At 40.7% G+C, this 19,519-nt stretch overlaps 1 protein-coding gene across 1 annotated transcript in view; it reads left to right on the plus strand.

The window, feature by feature from the left end:
* Positions 1-15,917, plus strand: part of WIF1 (WNT inhibitory factor 1) — a 109,662-nt gene extending 93,745 nt beyond the window's left edge. The window contains exons 8-10 of the mRNA XM_066258372.1: positions 7,092-7,187; positions 11,164-11,259; positions 15,069-15,917. Coding sequence (XP_066114469.1) covers positions 7,092-7,187; positions 11,164-11,259; positions 15,069-15,190 — 314 coding nt within the window. The 3' untranslated portion in view covers positions 15,191-15,917. The remainder of the gene's footprint in view (positions 1-7,091; positions 7,188-11,163; positions 11,260-15,068) is intronic.
* Positions 15,918-19,519: the final 3,602 nt, after the last annotated feature.

Raw genomic sequence — 19,519 nt, forward strand, 5'->3', positions numbered from 1 at the left:
GACACTTTTGGATTTTTAATAGTAAACAAAAAGGGGGTATTATGTTATTAATGTTGTTTTAATATAACTAAGGTTGTTTCTGTTTCTGGAATACCCCATGCATCAGAAAAACCTAGAGGTCTAATGGCATTCTGGGTTTCTGAGAGACCAGCATCTTGATATTAACTCTTTATTGTCTCTACCATGACAAAATGCTGCTTCATGTGGTTTATATATGAAGAAAATCCTTTTGGATAAGTAAAAAGAAAAGTGTGTTTTAGCAAAATTATTTTCATAATGGAATTCACTTCATGGTCATCAAGCATAGTGCTTGCCAGTAAAATATAATAGTAATTCACTTCTTTCAAAGCTTCATTTGACCATAAAAAGAAGAGCTTAGGGAATGAAAGGTGGGTTGTTTTAGGATAAAGATTTCGTTTCCTCTCCTTATGTAGTGAGGCTTTTGTAATGATATTCTGCTAAAGTGGAAAAGAAAAAGAACAGCAAAACACATCCCAATTTCTCCACTACCCAGATCTAATGGCTGTTTGCTCCCTTTGCAACATCATTGAGCCAGTTACAAGATGTGGATTTAACTCTGGATGGACAAACCTTTCTCTTCTACTTCTTCAAAAAAGTCAGCGTTAGGATGGCAAATTCTAGATTGCAGAAGGAGAAGAAGTAGCTTCTGGAGTAAGAAGAAAATAATTATATAGTTTTTACATGTAAGGCCCTATTTCAGCTCTAAAATCCTGTGATTCAAAGATGTCGGCATGTAGATAAAAGGAAGAATGATGTATTATTAGGATCTGAGACATTCTAGATGTTGGAATCCATGGGAGTCCGAAAGACCAGAGTAACAGGCTTTATTGAAAGGAAGAAAGGAACCCTGCCGGGCACTTCTCAGGGGAGAAGAGCACCAGTTACAGACTAGGGGCGAATTATATAGTGTTTGAGAGAGCCTTAGGGGATACTGAGGCAAAAGTCCTGGTATGTCTGGAATGCTCCTTCTTGGGGGGCTTCGAGCATGTGGGTGTTGAATCAAAAGTCCTGGTATGTCCGGAGCCCCTCCTTGGGGCAGCTTGTCAGCTTTTTGGAATTCCTCTGTCTCAGGGGCGATAGTCCAGTAAGGGTGAGGTCTGACAGATAAGCAGAACATGAAGAGGGCAGTTTGGAATACACATATCTATCATTTCTCAACTCTGTGGTTACATATAAAAGAAAGGCAATTATTAATTTTATAATATATGTTAAGGGGTGAAGAGGAGAAAGGGGAGGAAAAATTGGAAAATTATTGCTTCTTCTGGAGAGAACTCAAGAAAAGAACCTTGCCAAGCCAAGTTCCTCATCCAGTTAAGGAGGTCATCTATTTCCAGGCTGTGAGGTCTGAACCAGGCGATGTCCTCAAAAACTTGAATGAGGAAGTAAAAAAATTTGGCGAGATAATAATTATTAGTTGCTTGCTGCAAGTGCCGATTGGACAGGGTGACATGGTGATACATGGTCTCCTGGATGAGCCTCATGAGACGTGCTGGTCTGGTTCCTCTCGAATGGGAGGACATATGGAGATTTTTAGAGACAGGGAACCTGTTGGTGTAAGTTTTTAGAAGGACTGAATATGTGTGGTTTAAAAGGAAGAGGGTTTGGAGAACATTCAGGAGGGAACTTCTCGGGCTGAGGGGCAGCTTCTTCCTGCTGTCATCCCTACCTATTTGATATTTCCCTCGTGAAGTTCTCATTGGGATATTGGGGAATAGGAGTGTAGGAGCATTTGATTGTAGGTAATCCTAGAGATTTCTGTCATCTGGGCCTGTAGGAACTTGATAAAGAAGGCAGCAAGTATTTGGAGATTAGGAATGCAGAGATAAGGAGGGTTGTATTGCTGTAAGAGGGTGAAAGTTCTTCCATGGTAAAGTTAGAGGTATTCTTTCCTGGCAGCCCTGGAGAGAGCAGTTAGCTTGAGCTAAAAGAAATGTTTCGTGTCCATTTGTAGGCTCTTTTTTTAATTTTTTTTATTCATTTTAGAGAGGAGAGGGAGAGACAGAGAGATAGAGAGAGAGAGAGAGAGAGAGAGAAGGGGAGGAGGAGCTGGAAGTATCAACTCCCACATGTGCCTTGACCAGGCAAGTCCAGGGTTTCGAACCAGCGATGTTAGCATTTCCAGGTCGACGCTTTATCCACTGCACCACCACAGATCAGGCCTGAAGGCTCTTCTTCCGCCAAGAAGGCTCAGCGATCTTGTCCCCTTACTATGAGAAGGGTAAAAAGACTGAGAAGCATTAAGAGGTGAATGCTATTCATTCTCCTAGTTCTTCAGGGATATGGGAGAGCTTTAGGGTTAGGGAACCTGTAGAGGTTGAAAGATAGGATTTAGGAGGTTTGCTGATATAGGGTTTCAGATTTAACTGTTTCGCGAGGGCAGGTTTCAGGGTTGGTGTGTAGGGTTAGGTAGATTTTTCCAATTTTCTGATTGGCAAAGGTCTGCATGTGGTTCTGTAAGAAACTAGTGAACAAACATAAGAGGCAGGGTCCAAAAGTTAGAAAAATAAATAGGAAAGTGAGTGGACAAATGAAAGGCAATAGTCAAGACACCCAGTTTGTATACAAATTCGCTAGGCTTCCTAAAGCAACAAGAAGAGAAATTACCTGTATAGCTCGTTTGGTCCATCAGGGTAGTGTACTAGGAATTGAAAGAGGCTTATGGGCTGGGATTAGGTTGATATTTTGGGTGAGATAGATTAGGGTACAGGTTTCTGTCCAATTAGTAAGGAGTATCTAGGTGTTGTTCCCATATGAGTAGAAAACCCCTGATTGGGTGAGGCAGGCTGAGAGGTGAATAGAGAATAGAAGGACAAGGAGTCGGTTTTGTTTCTCTGTTTCTGAGCTCCAGCAGTGGGAGTTGTCAGGATCACAGTGTGTGGACCTGTCCATGTGAAAGTCAGTCCTTGGGTGATGTGATGCTGGAAGCGCCTCTTGGACAGTTTGCTGAGTAACCCTGCAAGTACTTAGGGAAAGGGTGGTTACATTTCTACACTTTGCAGTTAGAGTTTAGTTAGCTGGAATTAGCAGCAGGTCCCAGCCCACAATAGGCATGGGGCATTGAGACAAGAGAATAAAGGAGATACTATACATTAAATAAAGCAACAAAATCAAACTGTCAATACCCACAGTAGAGATCTTCGAGGAATAAATAAAACTCAAATATTCAAATATTCAAGCAAGGCATAGTAGATGGCCCTTGTGTTTACAAGAAATGAGATTAGTTTATCTGCTATTTGGAAGAAATACCTTAGTCTCCTGAACGATGTCCTTGGGCCTTCAGTGGCAATTCCCAGCATGCTGGGCAAGGTCAGGTCACAGGTAGCTGGAGCAGGGCTAGAAGAGACTGAACCCTCCCTCCATGGAGCAAGGGAGCAGCTTACCTTCTCATGTCCCTCTTTCCACAGCAAAGATCTATTCAGTTCAATGACCTTTCCTTCCACTCTTGAAGTAGGGCTCTGATAGAATCCTATGAAGCCCTTTAGGGCACTGGAGCCAAAAGCTGGTATTTCCTGACCTCTTTTGGGCCTTATTTGCCTTTTTTGTTACTTCCTTGGCCATTATAGACCTTAAAAGCCATGCTCAGAAGATCTCACTGAGGGGCTTGACTAAGAGAGCCAAATTGGAAATCCAGTGTTTAAAGAAGCCTATTAGACTGAGGAGAGAAAGGATTTGATTTGTGTGGTAGGTGGTTGGAGACTGCAGAGGGTCTGAGTTCAATCTAGGTGAGACTTCAGGTGGTGGGGGTTAAGGCAATGCCTAGATAGACTATGGACTGGGAATGAAGTTGAGCCTTAGCAGAGAAGACACGATATCCATTCATGGTGAGGAAGTTAAGAAGGGTGGAGGTGGGTCTCCTTGAGGCAGGCAGGGAGTGGCTGCAGAGGAGTAGGTTATTTACATATTGTAAGAGAGTACTAGTTCTGAGATTGCATGCTGTTAAATCCTGAGCTAGTGCCTACCCAAACAGGTGTGGGCTGTTTTTGATCCCCTGGGGTAAGACAATCCAGGTAAATTGCTGGGCTGCATTAGTGTCCAGGTCAGTCCAGGTGAATGCAAACAGAAAGTAAGAGTCAGGGTGTAGAGGAATGGTAAAGAAGGCATTCTTGAGGTCTAGGACCCTGAAGTGAGTGGTGTTTGAGGGAATATGTGACAGTAACTTGTAGAGATTAGGGACTACTGGATGGAGGGGAACTATTACCTCATTGATTAGGCGTATGTCTTGTACGAGGTGATAAGCCCCTGAAGGTTTTTGAACAAGAAGGATGGGGGTATTGCAGGGAGAGTCCATGGGGATGAGTAAGCCTCATTTTATGAGGTGGGTAATTACTTGTTTAAGGCCTTAGAAACAGACACAGTTACACAGTAAACAAAGACTTCAGATACACATTATGAATTAAGGAATTTAAATGAGCGCACTTTACTTGTTTCAATCAAAATTATACTAGAGATATTTTCTGACAAAGAAACAAGATGGATTACTTACTCACATAACTTAATATACAATTCTGTTTTTTTAAGTTTTTCGAGATGGCAGGGAGTTGCCAGCATAGAGGGGAGGAAGAGAGAAAGCAGACGATGGACAGTGTGAGCAGCTGGACCTGAAGTGAGTGGAAAAAGAAGGAGGATCAGAATCTGCAAGAAGAGGAGGAGGAGATTAAAGTGCCATGTAGTCAGAGAAGTTAAAAAAGATTTAGAGCTCTGAGCAGAAGGGAGAGGGCAAGGAGGAAAGAGGCACAGTCAGTTTGTAAGGAGGGAGGGGGGGTCAGAGAAGAGACACACTGCAGCCAGAGCCACAGCTTCTAATAAGGGGGAGGGATTTAAGAGCACAGTGGAGCAGGGAGGGGCCCCTGGCCAGCAGGGGAGGAGAAAGAGAGAGTTGGGAGTCCGCAGAGAAGGAAAGATTAAGAGCGGAGGTTTTAGGTGAGGTTTCTTTGGCCAAAAACGACCTATGTGTAGAACAGAAGGCACAGAAATTAAGGACAGGAGAGAAGGGAGATGAAAAGCCCGCACGTAAGGAATCTCTGATGTTCTCCCCGTCCGGTGGCAGAAATTCTCAAGATCTCTTAGGATATTGTAATGGTATTAGAAAGCAACCTGGCTAGGTGCCTAGACTTTTAAGGAAGTCTGTAGAAACTAGTCGCTCGGAGTAGAAACCTCCCAAACTGTGAACCTCAGAGAGTAGAGGAGTCCCGAAGGAGTAGTCCCGAAGAAGTAGAGGAGTAGTCTCTGAGGCCTGAGATTGGGAAGAGCTCATATTTTGAGGGAAGCCTGGCTGGATGGTTTGGACTGGGAGGAGCCCACAGTAGAGGAGACTAGTGAGAGGAGGGGTGTCCCTGCCTCCAGTCACAGTTCTGAGAGGAGAAAATCTCCATAGAGAGAGTCTCAGACAAGAGGTCGTCACCCCAAGGCTGAGATCCCAGGACGTAGGAGAGTGGCCGGGCTAGGCACGCCTAGACTTTCGTAGAAGTCCATAAAGGACTAGAGGCAGACCACCCGTAGATATAGGGTCCGAAGACAAAACCGTCTGACCAGGAAGGGGTGTTTTGGAGTGAAATTTGGAGGCCAACTGGGGAAGGGGAGGGAGAAACTCCTTACCTTTCTGGTCCAGCAGGGGTTCAGGACAGGGTTAGACTGCCGGCCAATCAACCTACAATTACACGTCCAAACAAAATCGGAATAAGCCCGGGACAAGCTGCCACTGCCCATTGCTTCCCTGGTTGTAAGTTTGAACAGCAAAGAGGGATCGTCCAGGCAGTTAGTACCTTGTCCCGGGTTTTGGCAACAAATGTTGGAATCCACGGGAGTCCGAAAGACCAGAGTAACAGGCTTTATTGAAAGGAAGAAAGGAACCCCGCCGGGCACTTCTCCCGGGGGAGAAGAGCGCAGGTTACAGACTGGGGCAAGTTATATAGTGTTTGGGAGAGCCTGAGGGGATACTGAGGCAAAAGTCCTGGTATGTCTGGAATGCTCCTTCTTGGGGGGCTTCGAGGATGTGGGTGTTGAATCAAAAGTCCTGGTATGTCCGGAGCCCTCCTTGGGGAGGCTTGTCAGCTTTTTGGAATTCCTGTCTCAGGGGCGATAGTCCAGTAAGGGTGAGGTCTGACAGATAAAGCGGAACATGAAGAGGGCAGTTTGGAATACATGTATCTATCACTAGAAAATACATACATATGGTATTTTAGGCACCTTTTGTGCCCCGCCTGACATCCTCCTCAGCCAGCCTTTCACTCCAGTTGCTGCTACAGCCACTTGTTTTACACAGGTATAACCTGACTGTACCACATTGCTCCTGCATTCCACTCAGAGACTCCTCTGAGTCCGAAAATGTACTGCCCGTACTCACACACTTGCCCAATGGAAGTGCAAGGAAGTTATTCCATGAGGCGACCCTTGACCAGTGGGAGAAGGGTACTGATGAGAAAATGCTGCCCCTCCCTTCTTCCAGAGAACTTGAGCTCCTTGGAAGGACAGAAGGATGCAGCAGGATAGAACCTGAGGGCCATAGTGCTGACCCACCCACAAACATACTTGTGTCGGCTTTCCTTCTTCCTTTTTTCCCTCTTCCCATCCCCCTATTCCTGTTCCCTAGGATCACTTCCCCAAATAAACTATCTGCACGCAAGCCCTGCTTTCTGGAGAATCCCCGGCTCAGACTGATGGTATCAGGTACAGGTGTCAGCCTGCTTTCAGAAAAAGTGACATTCAAAAGCCAGGACTCAGAGAGATCATTGACAGGGTCATCTTAACTTAGCTTTTAGTATATCTTAAGTTAGAAGTGCTTAGGAATCAGTTAAAATATGATTCTGTTCATAGAAACGTACTGTAAATATAGCATTTGGGCAACACATTTATTGTAGAAGGTATATATTAAAAACTATAAGTAAAAGTACTAGCCTGTTTGTTCCAAAAATGAAATTCAAACAGAATCAAAGCCAGATAAGATCTGAAAAAAGTGGAAATAACTGCCAAATAGCTTATCCTCCCCAAACCTTGCAATTTCTTTGAAAAATGTAATTACCTTTGAACACAGCACTGAGTCCCTCACTTATTTGCATTCTTCTCTATTTCAGGTAAATGCCCGCAACCTTGTCGAAATGGAGGTAAATGCATTGGTAAAAGCAAATGTAAGTGCTCCAAAGGTTACCAAGGAGACCTCTGTTCAAAGCGTAAGTAACCCGTACAGTCAGTCTGGGCATGGAACGATGAAAGTAGCCATAGTCTCATACTACGTAACTTCTGTGCCTACTGTGTGTTACCTAGGCATCACAACTAACCTTGCTTCACTGACTTATATGTTTCCTTTCTGTAGGAAACACACTTATTCGGTAGGAAATCCACACATGTATAGAAAGTTAGACAGTCATACACTCAGCTGAACCTTTTAACCCTTAGGGGCTTTCTTAAGGGAAATAAACTTCCATTGCGCAGCAGTTTCAAAGTCCTGATGATTGTCTTTTATGAATGAGATGCATCAAGGTATAAGACACACCTTTTTTTTTTCAAAAAATTTGAGGTCTAATAACTGGTTGTGTCTTACACAGTAGTTGTGGCATTTCAAATGCCATAGATGTAACTGAAGACAAGGCAATATATGAAGACAGTGATTCTTCATCAGACACAGATGAAGACAAGCTAATGGATGGGAGTTTTTTGGGTTTTTTTGGAGAGAAAGATGAGAAGCATCCATCATTAGTTTTTTGTTACGACGCCTTAATTCGGTGTTTCCCAACGTGGGGCCCACGCCCCACAGGGGGGCAATTCGATAGTTAAGGGGGGCAATTTGAAAATGAACTCAACACGACTTTAACTCTTTCGCCCCGGGCCATTTAAATGCAATGCTAGATATCGGTGCCAAATTTAACAAAAAATGCAATTCTTAAATAATTACGGTAAATAATTATTAAGTATAATTTCGATTAACGAGACTAAAATATCAACTGGGTGATTGGCATCGTCAAGTAAACTTCGTCCTGGGTTCACCACGGAGCATGCCGTCTGCTGCGGGGAACCACGGACGTTTTAAAAACTCGCTAAACAACGCAGTTATTCTCACCTAATTGGACCATCGCAACTTCTGTAGTGTTTCACATCATTCAGTTGGTGTTAATTTGAAATAAGTGTCAGTCAAAACTGTTGTAAAAGCTCGTTGATTTAATAAATATACATATATATTGTATAGATATAATTGGTAAGTATTTGATTTTATTTTTATCAATATTAAACTCTTTATTAAGTACTTCTTGCATTGGGGCTAGAAAGCACTAATATTTTATAAATATTATTGGGGCTATAATAGTGCATGCATGACAATTTTAATTTTAGAAGCATAACTTTCCAGAAAATTTTGTCAAGTGGAAAAAATATAGATACCTTTTGATTTGCAGTGGTAGTGTAGTAAATGTGTTATATACATTTAAATAAACATGAATTTTTAGTATATGTTTACTCTATGTCACATTGAATATATTTTAACACATATTTTAATATTAGTTTTTAATTGATCTTATTTTTATTATAGCCCATAGTAAAATGAGTGGTGCAAGCAAGAAAAAAACTCGTCAATATTCGGAGGAATATTTAAAATTTGGGTTCATACCCGCTGTTCATGATGAGCGGATTCCTTTTTGTCTTTTAGGCCAGCAATACTTGACCAACGAATCAATGAAACGAGGTCGTCTTGAGGCACATTTGAAGGCAAAACATAGTGCTCATATTAATTTAGATTTGTTACTTTAAAACTTTAAAGAAAAATTTTGAAAAAAGAACATTAAAGTCTATTTACTGCTCATACTTCAACTAATAATCGTGTTCTTGAGGCTAGTTATCAAATTTCTTTATTCATCGCTAAAACTGGAGAAAATCACACTATAGGAGAGAATTTAATAAAACCGTCAATATCAGCATTTCTTAAAACGGTTCTTGAAAAAGATGACAAAGATGTAAAAGCTATGCCACTCAGTAACAATTCTGTTAGCAGAAGAATAGACAAAATGAGTGAGGATATTGAAAAACAACTTATTGAAAAGCTGAAAACAAGAAAATTCTCCTCGCAAATGGATGAATCAACTTTGAGAGACAGTGAGGCAGTATTGATAACTTACATAAGATATATTGATAAAGGACATTTTGCTGAAGAAATGTTGTTCTGTAAAAGATTAGAAAGCACCACTACCTCCAAAGATATCTATAATAAGCTAAAAAACTACTTAGATGTCAATGATATACCAATGAAAAATATAACATCTTGTGCTGTAGATGGTGCTCTCAATATGATGGGCAAGAAAAATGGCTGCTTAAAATTGATGAAAGATGCGAATCCAGAAATGATTCTTGTGCATTGTGTTATTCATAGGGAAAACTTGGTAGCTAAAAACATCTCGCCTGTTCTGAATGAAGTATTACATACAGTAATAAAGTGTGTTAATGCTATTAAAGCTAGTGCCAAATGTGAGCATCTTTTCAAACTATTTTGTGAAGAACAAAATGAAGACCATGTGAGACTTTTACTTCATACTGAAGTAAGATGGCTATCTAAAGGAAACCGTTTGAAAAGATTTATGGAACTGTTTGATACTCTTAGTGATTTTTTAAGCAACAAACCTGAAATAAAGTATCTGTTAACAATAGATGGTAAAGCATCTGTGAGTTATTTAGCGGATATCTTTGAAAAACTAAATATATTAAATAAGCAACTTCAAGGAACAAATAAAACTCTTGTCGATGCAAAAGCAAAGATATTTGGTTTCATTACCAATATTGAGTTCTGTCAGAAACATATTAACAACAAAAACTTTAAACAGTTTCATTGGCTCCAAAAATGTGAAGTAACTGATACCACTTTACTTGTTATTGTCAATCATTTGAATATTCTATCGGCTGATTTAAAAGAAAGATTTTCTTATTTAAAACAAATTGATTTCCCAACATGGATGATGCAGCCAATGTTAGTGGATTTGTCTGATATATCAAATATGCAGTATCAAGAAGAACTCGCAGAATTGCAAAATGATGAGTCAGTTAAAGCTTTATTTAATATCAAAGGAGTGATGGCATGGCTTTGTGAGGAAACAGAAATCAAATACCCAAATTCAACCAAATGTGCAAGAAAACTATTGCTACTGTTTCCATCTTCATTTTTAGCTGAATGTGGATTTAGTGCTGTAAATGATTTACTGGTAAAAAAAAGAAATCGGCTGGATATAACACAACATGGAGACTTGAGACTAAAGCTAACCAAATTGGAACCTAATATAAAATCTCTGTGCAGCAAACATCAAGTGCAAGGATCACACTAAATTAAAATAATAAATTAATATAGAAAAATCTGTATTAAAATTATTTGGAATTTAAATTTCTGTTTTTCATTATATGTTTTGAAATTTTACTTACTGTGTTTTGTTAACAATTTCATAGTGATTTCTTCCTAGAACCTATCATTTATGTTTATTAAGTGAACAAATCAATTTTTTAATGTTAAAAATTATGTATGTTACATAGGGGGGACATAAAAATTTCAGAAAGGTTAAGGTGGGGCATGGCACAAAAAAGGTTGGGAAACATTGCCTTAATTGTTCATTGATTGCTTTCTCATATGTGCCTTGACCGTGGGGCTACAGCAGACTGAGTAACCCCTTGCTTGAGCCAGCAACCTTGGGTCCAAGCTGGTGAGCTTTGCTCAAACCAGATGAGCCCGTGCTCAAGCTGGCAACCTCAGGGTCTTGAATCCCAGACCTGGGTCCTCCGCATCCCAGTCTGATACTCTATCCACTGCGCCACTGCCTGGTCAGGCTGAATGGGAGTTTTGACAGTAATGAGTTGTATGAATTTTATGGTAAATAAAACTTGAACTTAATAACTTTATGTAATACATTTTTTTTTCAAATTTCAGGCCCCAAAATTAAGGTGCTTCTTATACATGGGAGCATCTTATACATAGGGAAATAACAGCAGTTTAAGAGCACTCTTAGGACTTTTTTAGTAAGTCCCAAACCAACTTGTAGCTGAAGATTGACTTAGAAAGGAAGACAATTAGGGGACGAAGCCAAAACTAACACATTCTAAAGAACTTCAAGAAAACAGCTGTGTGATTCTGTTGAAAAATGAAATCTCAAGAAACATTCTTTGTACCTCCTTTGATTCTAGCTGTCTGCGAGCCTGGCTGTGGGACACACGGAACCTGCCATGAGCCCAACAAATGCCAGTGTCAGGAAGGCTGGCATGGAAGACACTGCAATAAAAGTGAGTGGGAGCACAGCCTCTTTCACATATCTTTCTTGGCTCCAAAGACTAGAAGACAACTCCTAATTCAGCCTGCTTTCCATTAAAAGCAACTTCTCCGCCTCTCCCCAGCGCTTCCTCTGCTGCCCACAACTCTCCACACTTCAGAGTCCAAGCGTTAGAGTGTAAAGAGAATGCATCATCATAAAATATCACATCTGTAAAATATCGCCACAAGTGTTCTCTAGATTCACTTAGTAAAACAGGTTGATTGGATAATGCAGTCTATTAAGTATGAAAGAAATGACAGGTAAAGGGAAGATTGTAAATCAAAGGTGAAAGTAGTATCTACTTGCCGCTGATTTTGTTACCCAAGATTTTTCAACTAGCATATAAAACATGAGTTTTGCTCTTTAAAATCTTCACATTGTATTAGAATGGTGTGTTTTAAACGAGTTCTTTAGAGGAAAAGAACGGGTCTATGAAGTATGGGAGAGATGTTATGATGATGTTGCATTTTTTTTTCAAATTTGCTATAAAAAATGAACTAGCTATCGAGATAATAAACCACTAGACTGTTTTATACACAAAATGAAACTTGCTAAATGCAACCATGTCATTTTGATTGATGTCTTGTCTGTGCTAAGCATGGATCTGGACTCTGGGACACACCTGTGAACAGACAAAAAAGGCTGTGCCCGAGGAGCACAGGTGCTAGTGGGAGGACAGTCGATTAGCAGGTGAACCAAAGAAACAATGCAGTTTCAGTACAACTGGCAGCCAGAACTCAGTCTCCTAAGCATGGGCCCTATCTACACTGCCTGAGGAAAGGAAGACTTCTGTCATACAACGCCTACAATAACAGAAGTCTCAGCTGTGTCTACCACAGCCATTCTCAACCTTTATCATCTCATGGCACACATAAACTAATTACTGAAATTCTGCAGCACACCAGGAAATATATTTTTTTCTAAGCTGACAAAAAACATGTATAATTTTGAATCACTCACGCCAGAGAGCTATTGTTATGTTGGTTATTGTCTTTTTTTTTTTTAATTTGCCAATCTAAAGGAAAGTAGGTCAGTGCCCCTAACTAAATACTCAGGTATTGCATGTTTTAAAAATTCTTGTGGCACACCAGTTGATAATCTCTGGTCTATCATGTTGTGTCTCCAAAATAATGGATACAATTGAATACATTATTTACACATCAGATGTTTATATCTAGTTCAAGAATCTGCAAAGGGTGATACATATAGCCCAGTGAATGTAGAAATGATCAGCTGAGGTGCTGAATAAAAATATTAGTTTAAAAAACACGCTTTATATTACTTGATTTATATTAGTATAAATATGTGGGTAACCTATAAATATTTACATTTATATTTCTCAATCTCAAATTTCTTATTTTTGTGGATATTTAAAATGCTCACATTATATTATTCTTATGTATATATAATACATTTATATTAGGTATACATATTTATTTGTTTGTTTATTTGAAGGTCATTGGTCTCTGGTTTAGGCTACACTAAAGCACTGATTTGATTCTTTTTCACCCACTGAATTGATTCAGTGGTAGATTAAATGGGCTTCAGGTGGGCACAGCTTAACAAGCAATGGTGGCTCCTCTGGAATATCGCTCCTTTACCCAGGCGGTAATGGTTGAATGGCATCCCTGTTAGGACATACGTACCAGGAAACCTGTTTTGGACTAAAAGACCTGCAGAAAACTCACCATTCCTAGAGCTATTTGGAAAAGAGTACTGTAGACCAAAGCTTTTGTTTTACCCTCACCTGAATACAAACTTTGAGGCTTGTCTCAAAATCCAAGAACCTTTTCAGAAGTCCTAGGGATGAGGTCAGACCATACATCCCAGGATTCAATTCCACAGATATTCTGGGGCTCATATCTGGAGCCTGGTGACCACTGAGAGCGATGGGGGTAGGGGGAGGTGGATAGCATGAGGGGCACTGTTCTTGCTGACACTCCCGGTCACTCACCCAAAGAGGAGGCAAGTTAGGGACAGTTATGGAGCATAAATGAGCACTTCTGAAAGGTCTGCCAACCCCAAATAGCATCCCCACTTGTAGACCACACTGCTGAAACCTCTGTTGTCAGTGTGTCTCCTCCAGATTAAGGCATTGTGTGTCGGGAAGATGCCCTGGTGCTTGATTAAAATGCAAATGTGTTTTCCAGAAGATGCCACCCAGGCATTGTGTACATTCACTAAGAGAATCAGGCTGGAAGATTGAGGTTTATTTTGACCAGAGGGAGGTAACAAGGAAGCTATAAGGCATGGAGTTCTTCTACGAACAGATTCCCGGTGGTTGGCATGTTGGGAGGTCCCAGGCACCCAGACATCTCGGTGGGGAGGAGAATACTGGAGGCAGACTCCTCTGCTTAGGCTCACATTCACCAGCAGGGAAATTTGGGCTTCATGGGTGGCGGGGCAAGCAGTAGGGTAGGGATTTTCTCCAGCACAATGTTGGCTTATGTTTTGGCTGTCCCATGAACTACTAGCCTACATATTAACAATTCAAAGGAACACATTCAAGCACAAAGTATGTATTCTGTTCTCAGTAGTTATTTAATGACATGGTTGCATTTAAAAACCACAAGGAACAAGTGAAATGCTGAACTGGATGCTAATGCACAGGAAGATGGAAGCAGATTTTTTTATATATATATTTTTCTGAAGCTGGAAACGGGGAGGCAGTCAGACAGACTCCCACATGGACCCGACCGGGATCCACCCAGCACGCCCACCAGGGGGCGATGCTCTGCCCATCCGGGGCATCGCTCTGTCGCGACCAGAGCCACTCTAGCGCCTGGGGCAGAGGACAAGGAGCTATCCCCAGCGCCCAGGCCATCTTTTGCTCCAGTGGAGCCTCGGCTGCGGGAGGGGAAGAGAGAGACAGAGAGGAAGAAGAGGGGGAGGGGTGGAGAAGCAGATGGGCACCTCTCCTGTGTGCCCTGGCTGGGAATCGAACCTGGGACTTCCGCACGCCAGGCCGACGCTCTACCACTGAGCCAACCGGCCAGGCCCGGAAGCAGATTTTTACAGTATGATTGTTGTCTTGGATCTGTTTGAGGAAATCAGTACAAATGAGTCTGTGCTCTGAGAGCCTCCAGAAGATCACAGGTAGGAGGGAAGGAGGTCTCAAATTGTGTACGTCTGTGCTACACTCTACTTAACAGCAACTGAGCTGGATATAGATGCCCATCTTGAATAAACTCACAAATCTCCATTGACAAGGAGTCCGTTCACATCATAACCTTTTCTCTAATACGCACAATGGAAGTCCTTAATTCTTACAAAATTCCTATTTTGTGTAAGTGCAATAGCCACACCGATCATATGGTCTCTATGAAGAGTGGAGGTTGTTATATTGAACAATATAATTGATACTAGTTTTGCAATGCAGTGAAAAGGATCAATGATCAAATCCTCTGCAAAAGTATCTCTATATTCGAGACCTTAGTGCTAGACCCTTACTGGCCCTTAGATGGTTCCTTGGGTGGTAACAGGAATATTCTTCCATTTAGTCACATTCATCCAAACTATATCAAGAGCTTGTGCATGGCCAAAATTCATAGTGAATCAGTCATTCCGTAGAAGCTGGATTTTATGGAGTTAGTAAAATGGGTTTCTTTTAACGGATTTTGAACCTGTAACTGTTTCTCTGCCTTCAGGTAGCTTTTTGTGGTTGTTGTGGTCTCTTATTCTGGGTTGAAAAGGGAAAATGGATTTTATATGAATGGTTAATGATGAATCTGAAGAGCCTGGTTTTGTAGTTTTTCTTTTAAGCTGTGAATAATTTTGCAGGGTATGGAGCCAGCCTCACGCATGCCCCAAGGCCAGCAGGCACCCGGCTCAGGCAGCTTGCGCCTTCACCTAAAAAGGCTGAGGAGCGGCAGGATCCACCTGAATCCAATTACATCTGGTGAACTCCGACATCTGAAACGTTTTAAGTTACACCAAGTTCATAGCCTTTGTTAACCTTTCATGTGTTGAATGTTCAAATATGTTCATTACAGTTAAGAATACTGGCCTGAATTTTATTAGCTTCATTATAAATCACTGAGCTGATATTTACTCTTCCTTTTAAGTTTTCTAAGTGCCTCTGTAGCGAGATGGTATAGATTTTCTTGTTTCAGTGCTTTGGGACAGATTTTATATTATGGCAGTTGATCAGGTTAAAATTTTGTCTGAAAAGTGTGTAATTGGCAGGTTACTTCCAAAATCACAATGCATTCATGGTGTCGAAGGGCTCAGGGAACATCAGAAAAGGTAAAGGGTACAAATGAGCATAAATCACAAGGGTTTCGATGAAGCAGTTAATCGTGCTGAAGTTACAGCATTTTAAAGCTTCTCATCATGTATTTAGACATTTGTCATATTTTTTAATTGCCCTTATTTTTAAACTCTCAACACAATATATTTGGACCTTACCATGATGCCAGAATTCACTATTAAAAAAAAAAAAAGAAATAACACTATGGTAGTGGCATTTAAACAATATAATATATTGTAAACACAATAAAATAGGGAATATAATGTATGAACTTTTGGCTTTGGTTTGAAGCAATATAATATATTGTAAACAAAACACAGCTCTTACATAATAAACATTTTATACGATTTGTATGTATAAAATAAAGGTGCTGCTTTAGTTTTCAATGTGCTGTATGGAGTGGTCTTTGCATGTTTTATCTTATGGGAATAAAGTTGTTTGCAACTGAGCGGTGGTTGAAACTCTTAAAAAGAGAAGCTATTCTGCCTGACCAAGCAGTAGCACAGTGGATAGAGTGACAGCCTGATGCTGAGAACCCAGGTTTGAAAACCCAAGGTCATCAGCTTGAGCGTGAGCTCATCCACTTGAGTGCAGGGTCGCTGGCTTGAGTGTGGGATCATAGACATGGCCCATGGTTGCTGGCTTGAGCTCAAAGGTTTCTGACTTGAAGGCCAAGGTCGCTGGCTTGAGCAAGGGGTCACTGGCTCATCTGGAGCCCTCCGGTCAAGGCACATATGAAAAAGCAATCAATGAACAAGTAAGGTGCCGTAACAATGAATTGATGGGTCTCATCTCTCCCTTTCTGTCTGTCTGTCCCTCTCTCTCTTTCTTGCTTAAAAATGAGGGAGGAAGAGAAGCTATTGCATCCCACACTTGGTCCCAGCTCTCCAGGCTCATCTCTGCCTCCCAGCTCTGTCCGGCCACGCCACACCATACCCTATTGTCACTGCCTGCAACGTTCCTATTTAATGTCAGCTTTTAGCTTAGTTGCCATTTCTTTCACGAAGCCTTCTTCTCTAACTAGAGTGTATTAAATATCCTATTTGTGGAAGACTTTCCAAAGGTGTCAGACTATCACAAATGAAAAGTGCAGTTATTTATTAAAAACCTGTTGTTTCCCACAAACATCATGTTACCGTCAAATCCTCTGAGGTGGGTATTATCGTGCACTTTTACAGAAAAGAGACTGAGTCATGGTGACATGAAGCAATTTTCCCAAGATCACACTTGTTAGAGTATGATCTCAAATAATAAAGACAGGTTTCGATCTGCGACATTGGACTCTGAAACCTTATGCTCTGCTGTTTTCTCCTTCCTTTTTCTCAGCAAATATAGTAGAAGGCAAAACTCCACACATCCTATTTTATTCTCATTCTCTAAGGGAATGTGGATTTTATTTTACAGGTATTCTAAAGTCTGTAAATTTGCTTATGCTAGGGAGCGGCAGTGATCAGTTGTGTGATTTAGGGAAATGTCTGTTACAAGAAACAAGGGCGAGTCTGGAAGCACAGTGAACATGCCTTGTTCTGGTGTTAGACCTCAGTGATCATCATCCTCTACCAGCCAGAGCCCAGAGTGTCAGCCTATGGTCACAGAACTGACAAAGCAGACCAGGAGCCAGGGAGCTAACCTTGGGATCTTCACATGAGAACCAACTTAATTATTTAAGACTTTTAAGTAGAAATTCAATTGTGTGATAATGGGGCTTTAAGTGGCAGAAAGTTAAATTTGGGTTTAGAATGAAAATTATGATAATAATAATTAACATTAATATAGTACTTAGTTTATTCTAAACACTTTACTTATATTAACGCATAGATGAAAAATAGAGTGGTGGGAAGTTAGACCGGAGGCAGGATGGCAAACTGCTATAGTTTAGGTTGGTCATCCCCAGGCCAATCTGACCACATGCCCTATTAGAAATATTTACAACATTATGGACCTTGAGCACATTATGCTGAGTAAAACAAGTAAATCAGAAAAAGCTAAGAACTATCTGATTTCACACATAGGTGGGATATAAAACTGAGACTTATGGGCAACAAGAAAAGTGAAGTGGTTACCAAGGGGGAAGGAGTGTGGGGGAAGGGGAACGGGACTTGAGTGAATGGGGAGGGGGAGGGATGGGGAGAGGGTATAAAGAGGGACAAATAGAAGGTGATGGAAAATTATCTGACTTTGGGTGATGGGTATATGATATAATCAACAGTTCAAATGCTATAGAGATGTTCATCTGAAACCTATATATTCTTATTGATAAATGTCACTCTTAAAGTCAATTTTCTAAATAAAATTTAAAAATTAAAATTTTTGAGCACCTAGTTTTACATATACATGACTATTATTTACATATATAACTATCAATATATGCATTATAAAAGCCAGTAATGTTAAAAAGAAGAGACAAAAATATAAATAGAAGCTCTAGTATTTTCTTCACTTACCTAAAAGATAGTTTTGTGTACACCCTGGAGTACATACACACCACATAGGAGACCTCAGGTAAAGGGGAGAGATAATAAAATCTGACATGACTTTAGTGTCAGAGAGGAGAGTTTGGACTCAAGAGAGATTTCAACTCTAAGTAGGGGACTAGACTAGATGGCTGATTGAAGACAGGGGTTAAAAAGAGAGAGTAATCTGGACAGTGATTCTAATTATCAAGGAGGAACAAGTTTGGGTTTCCAAAGATGTAAGTTCAGTTTTGGAGATGTTGAGTTTAAAGTACCTTTAAGACATCTTTGTGGACAGCCCTGGCTGGTTGGCTCAGCAGTCGAGTGTTGGCCCGGCTTGTGGAAATCCCTGGTTCTATTCCTGGTCAAGGCACACAGAAGTGCCCATCTGCTTCTCCACCCATCCTCCTCTTCTTCTATCCTATCTCTCTCTTCCCCATCCGCAGCTGTTGGAGCAAAGTTGGCCCCGGGCTCTAAGGATGGCCTTGGCCTCAGGCTCTAGAATGGCTCCAGCCACAATGGAGCAATGCCCCAGATGTGCAGAGTATTGCCCCCTGGTGGGCATGCTGGGTGGATCCCGGTTGGACGCATGTGGGAGACTGCCTTGCTGCTTCTAACTTCGAAAAAATACAAAAAAAAAGACATCTTGGTGGAAAATGCCTTGGAAATACAGTTAGGAGGTTAGGCCAATAATAAGTATTAATCACATTATAAATGAATGAATAATACTAATTACATATTGAATTACTTTTAATAAAATATATATGTAATAGCTTTAATGAAGTGCAGTAGGATTCACTTGTGTTTGCTGTGTTTTTAAGTTCCATATACTGTACAGTGAGCATCCTTTGCCACTTACCTATGTATATCTTTATTTGTATAACAGTACGGCCTTTATTATTTGGCAAATTAATTGAGTACTTCATCCTTCCCCTCCCCCCATAACCAGATGTATTATGAATTCTCATCAAAGATATACCCTTTGATTAATTTGTCAGTCTATGTAGAATCACAACAGTGGAGACCAGCTCTTAAAACAAAGGCTGTTAATCTGGAATATGAAATAACTGTTACTACCCATATTAAGTTACTCTAGAAGAGGAAAGGGAAGGAAGGGGAGAAGAATGTGTATATAAAATACCTCTAAACAATAATTTAAAAGTTAAATTGGTAAGGAGTGAAGGCAGTCTGAAAAAATGTATAGCATTTGGCAGGATAAAATTAGTAGAAAAAATGAGGCTAAAGGAAATAAAGGTTAGACCATAAAATGGATCCAGGAGGGGACCCTGCACACTTGTGAAAGGTAGACTATATGGCTCAGCTCTGAGCTCTGCTCCGGCTCCCAAAGACCATAAACACAAAAATGAACTAGTTGCTCAGAAGTTAAACTATACAGAGCACTTACACTTGGGCTGGATCAAGACAGGTCTGTGTAAAAGCTACGTATTGGCATTCCTTCTGTTTGCTAGTTTTTAAAATGTCTCTTCCACATTTTTTATAGAAAAGCTACATGAATAATGGGTTAAAAA

This window comes from Saccopteryx bilineata, chromosome 2 (genome assembly GCF_036850765.1).
Source record: "Saccopteryx bilineata isolate mSacBil1 chromosome 2, mSacBil1_pri_phased_curated, whole genome shotgun sequence".
NCBI lineage: Eukaryota > Metazoa > Chordata > Mammalia > Chiroptera > Emballonuridae > Saccopteryx > Saccopteryx bilineata.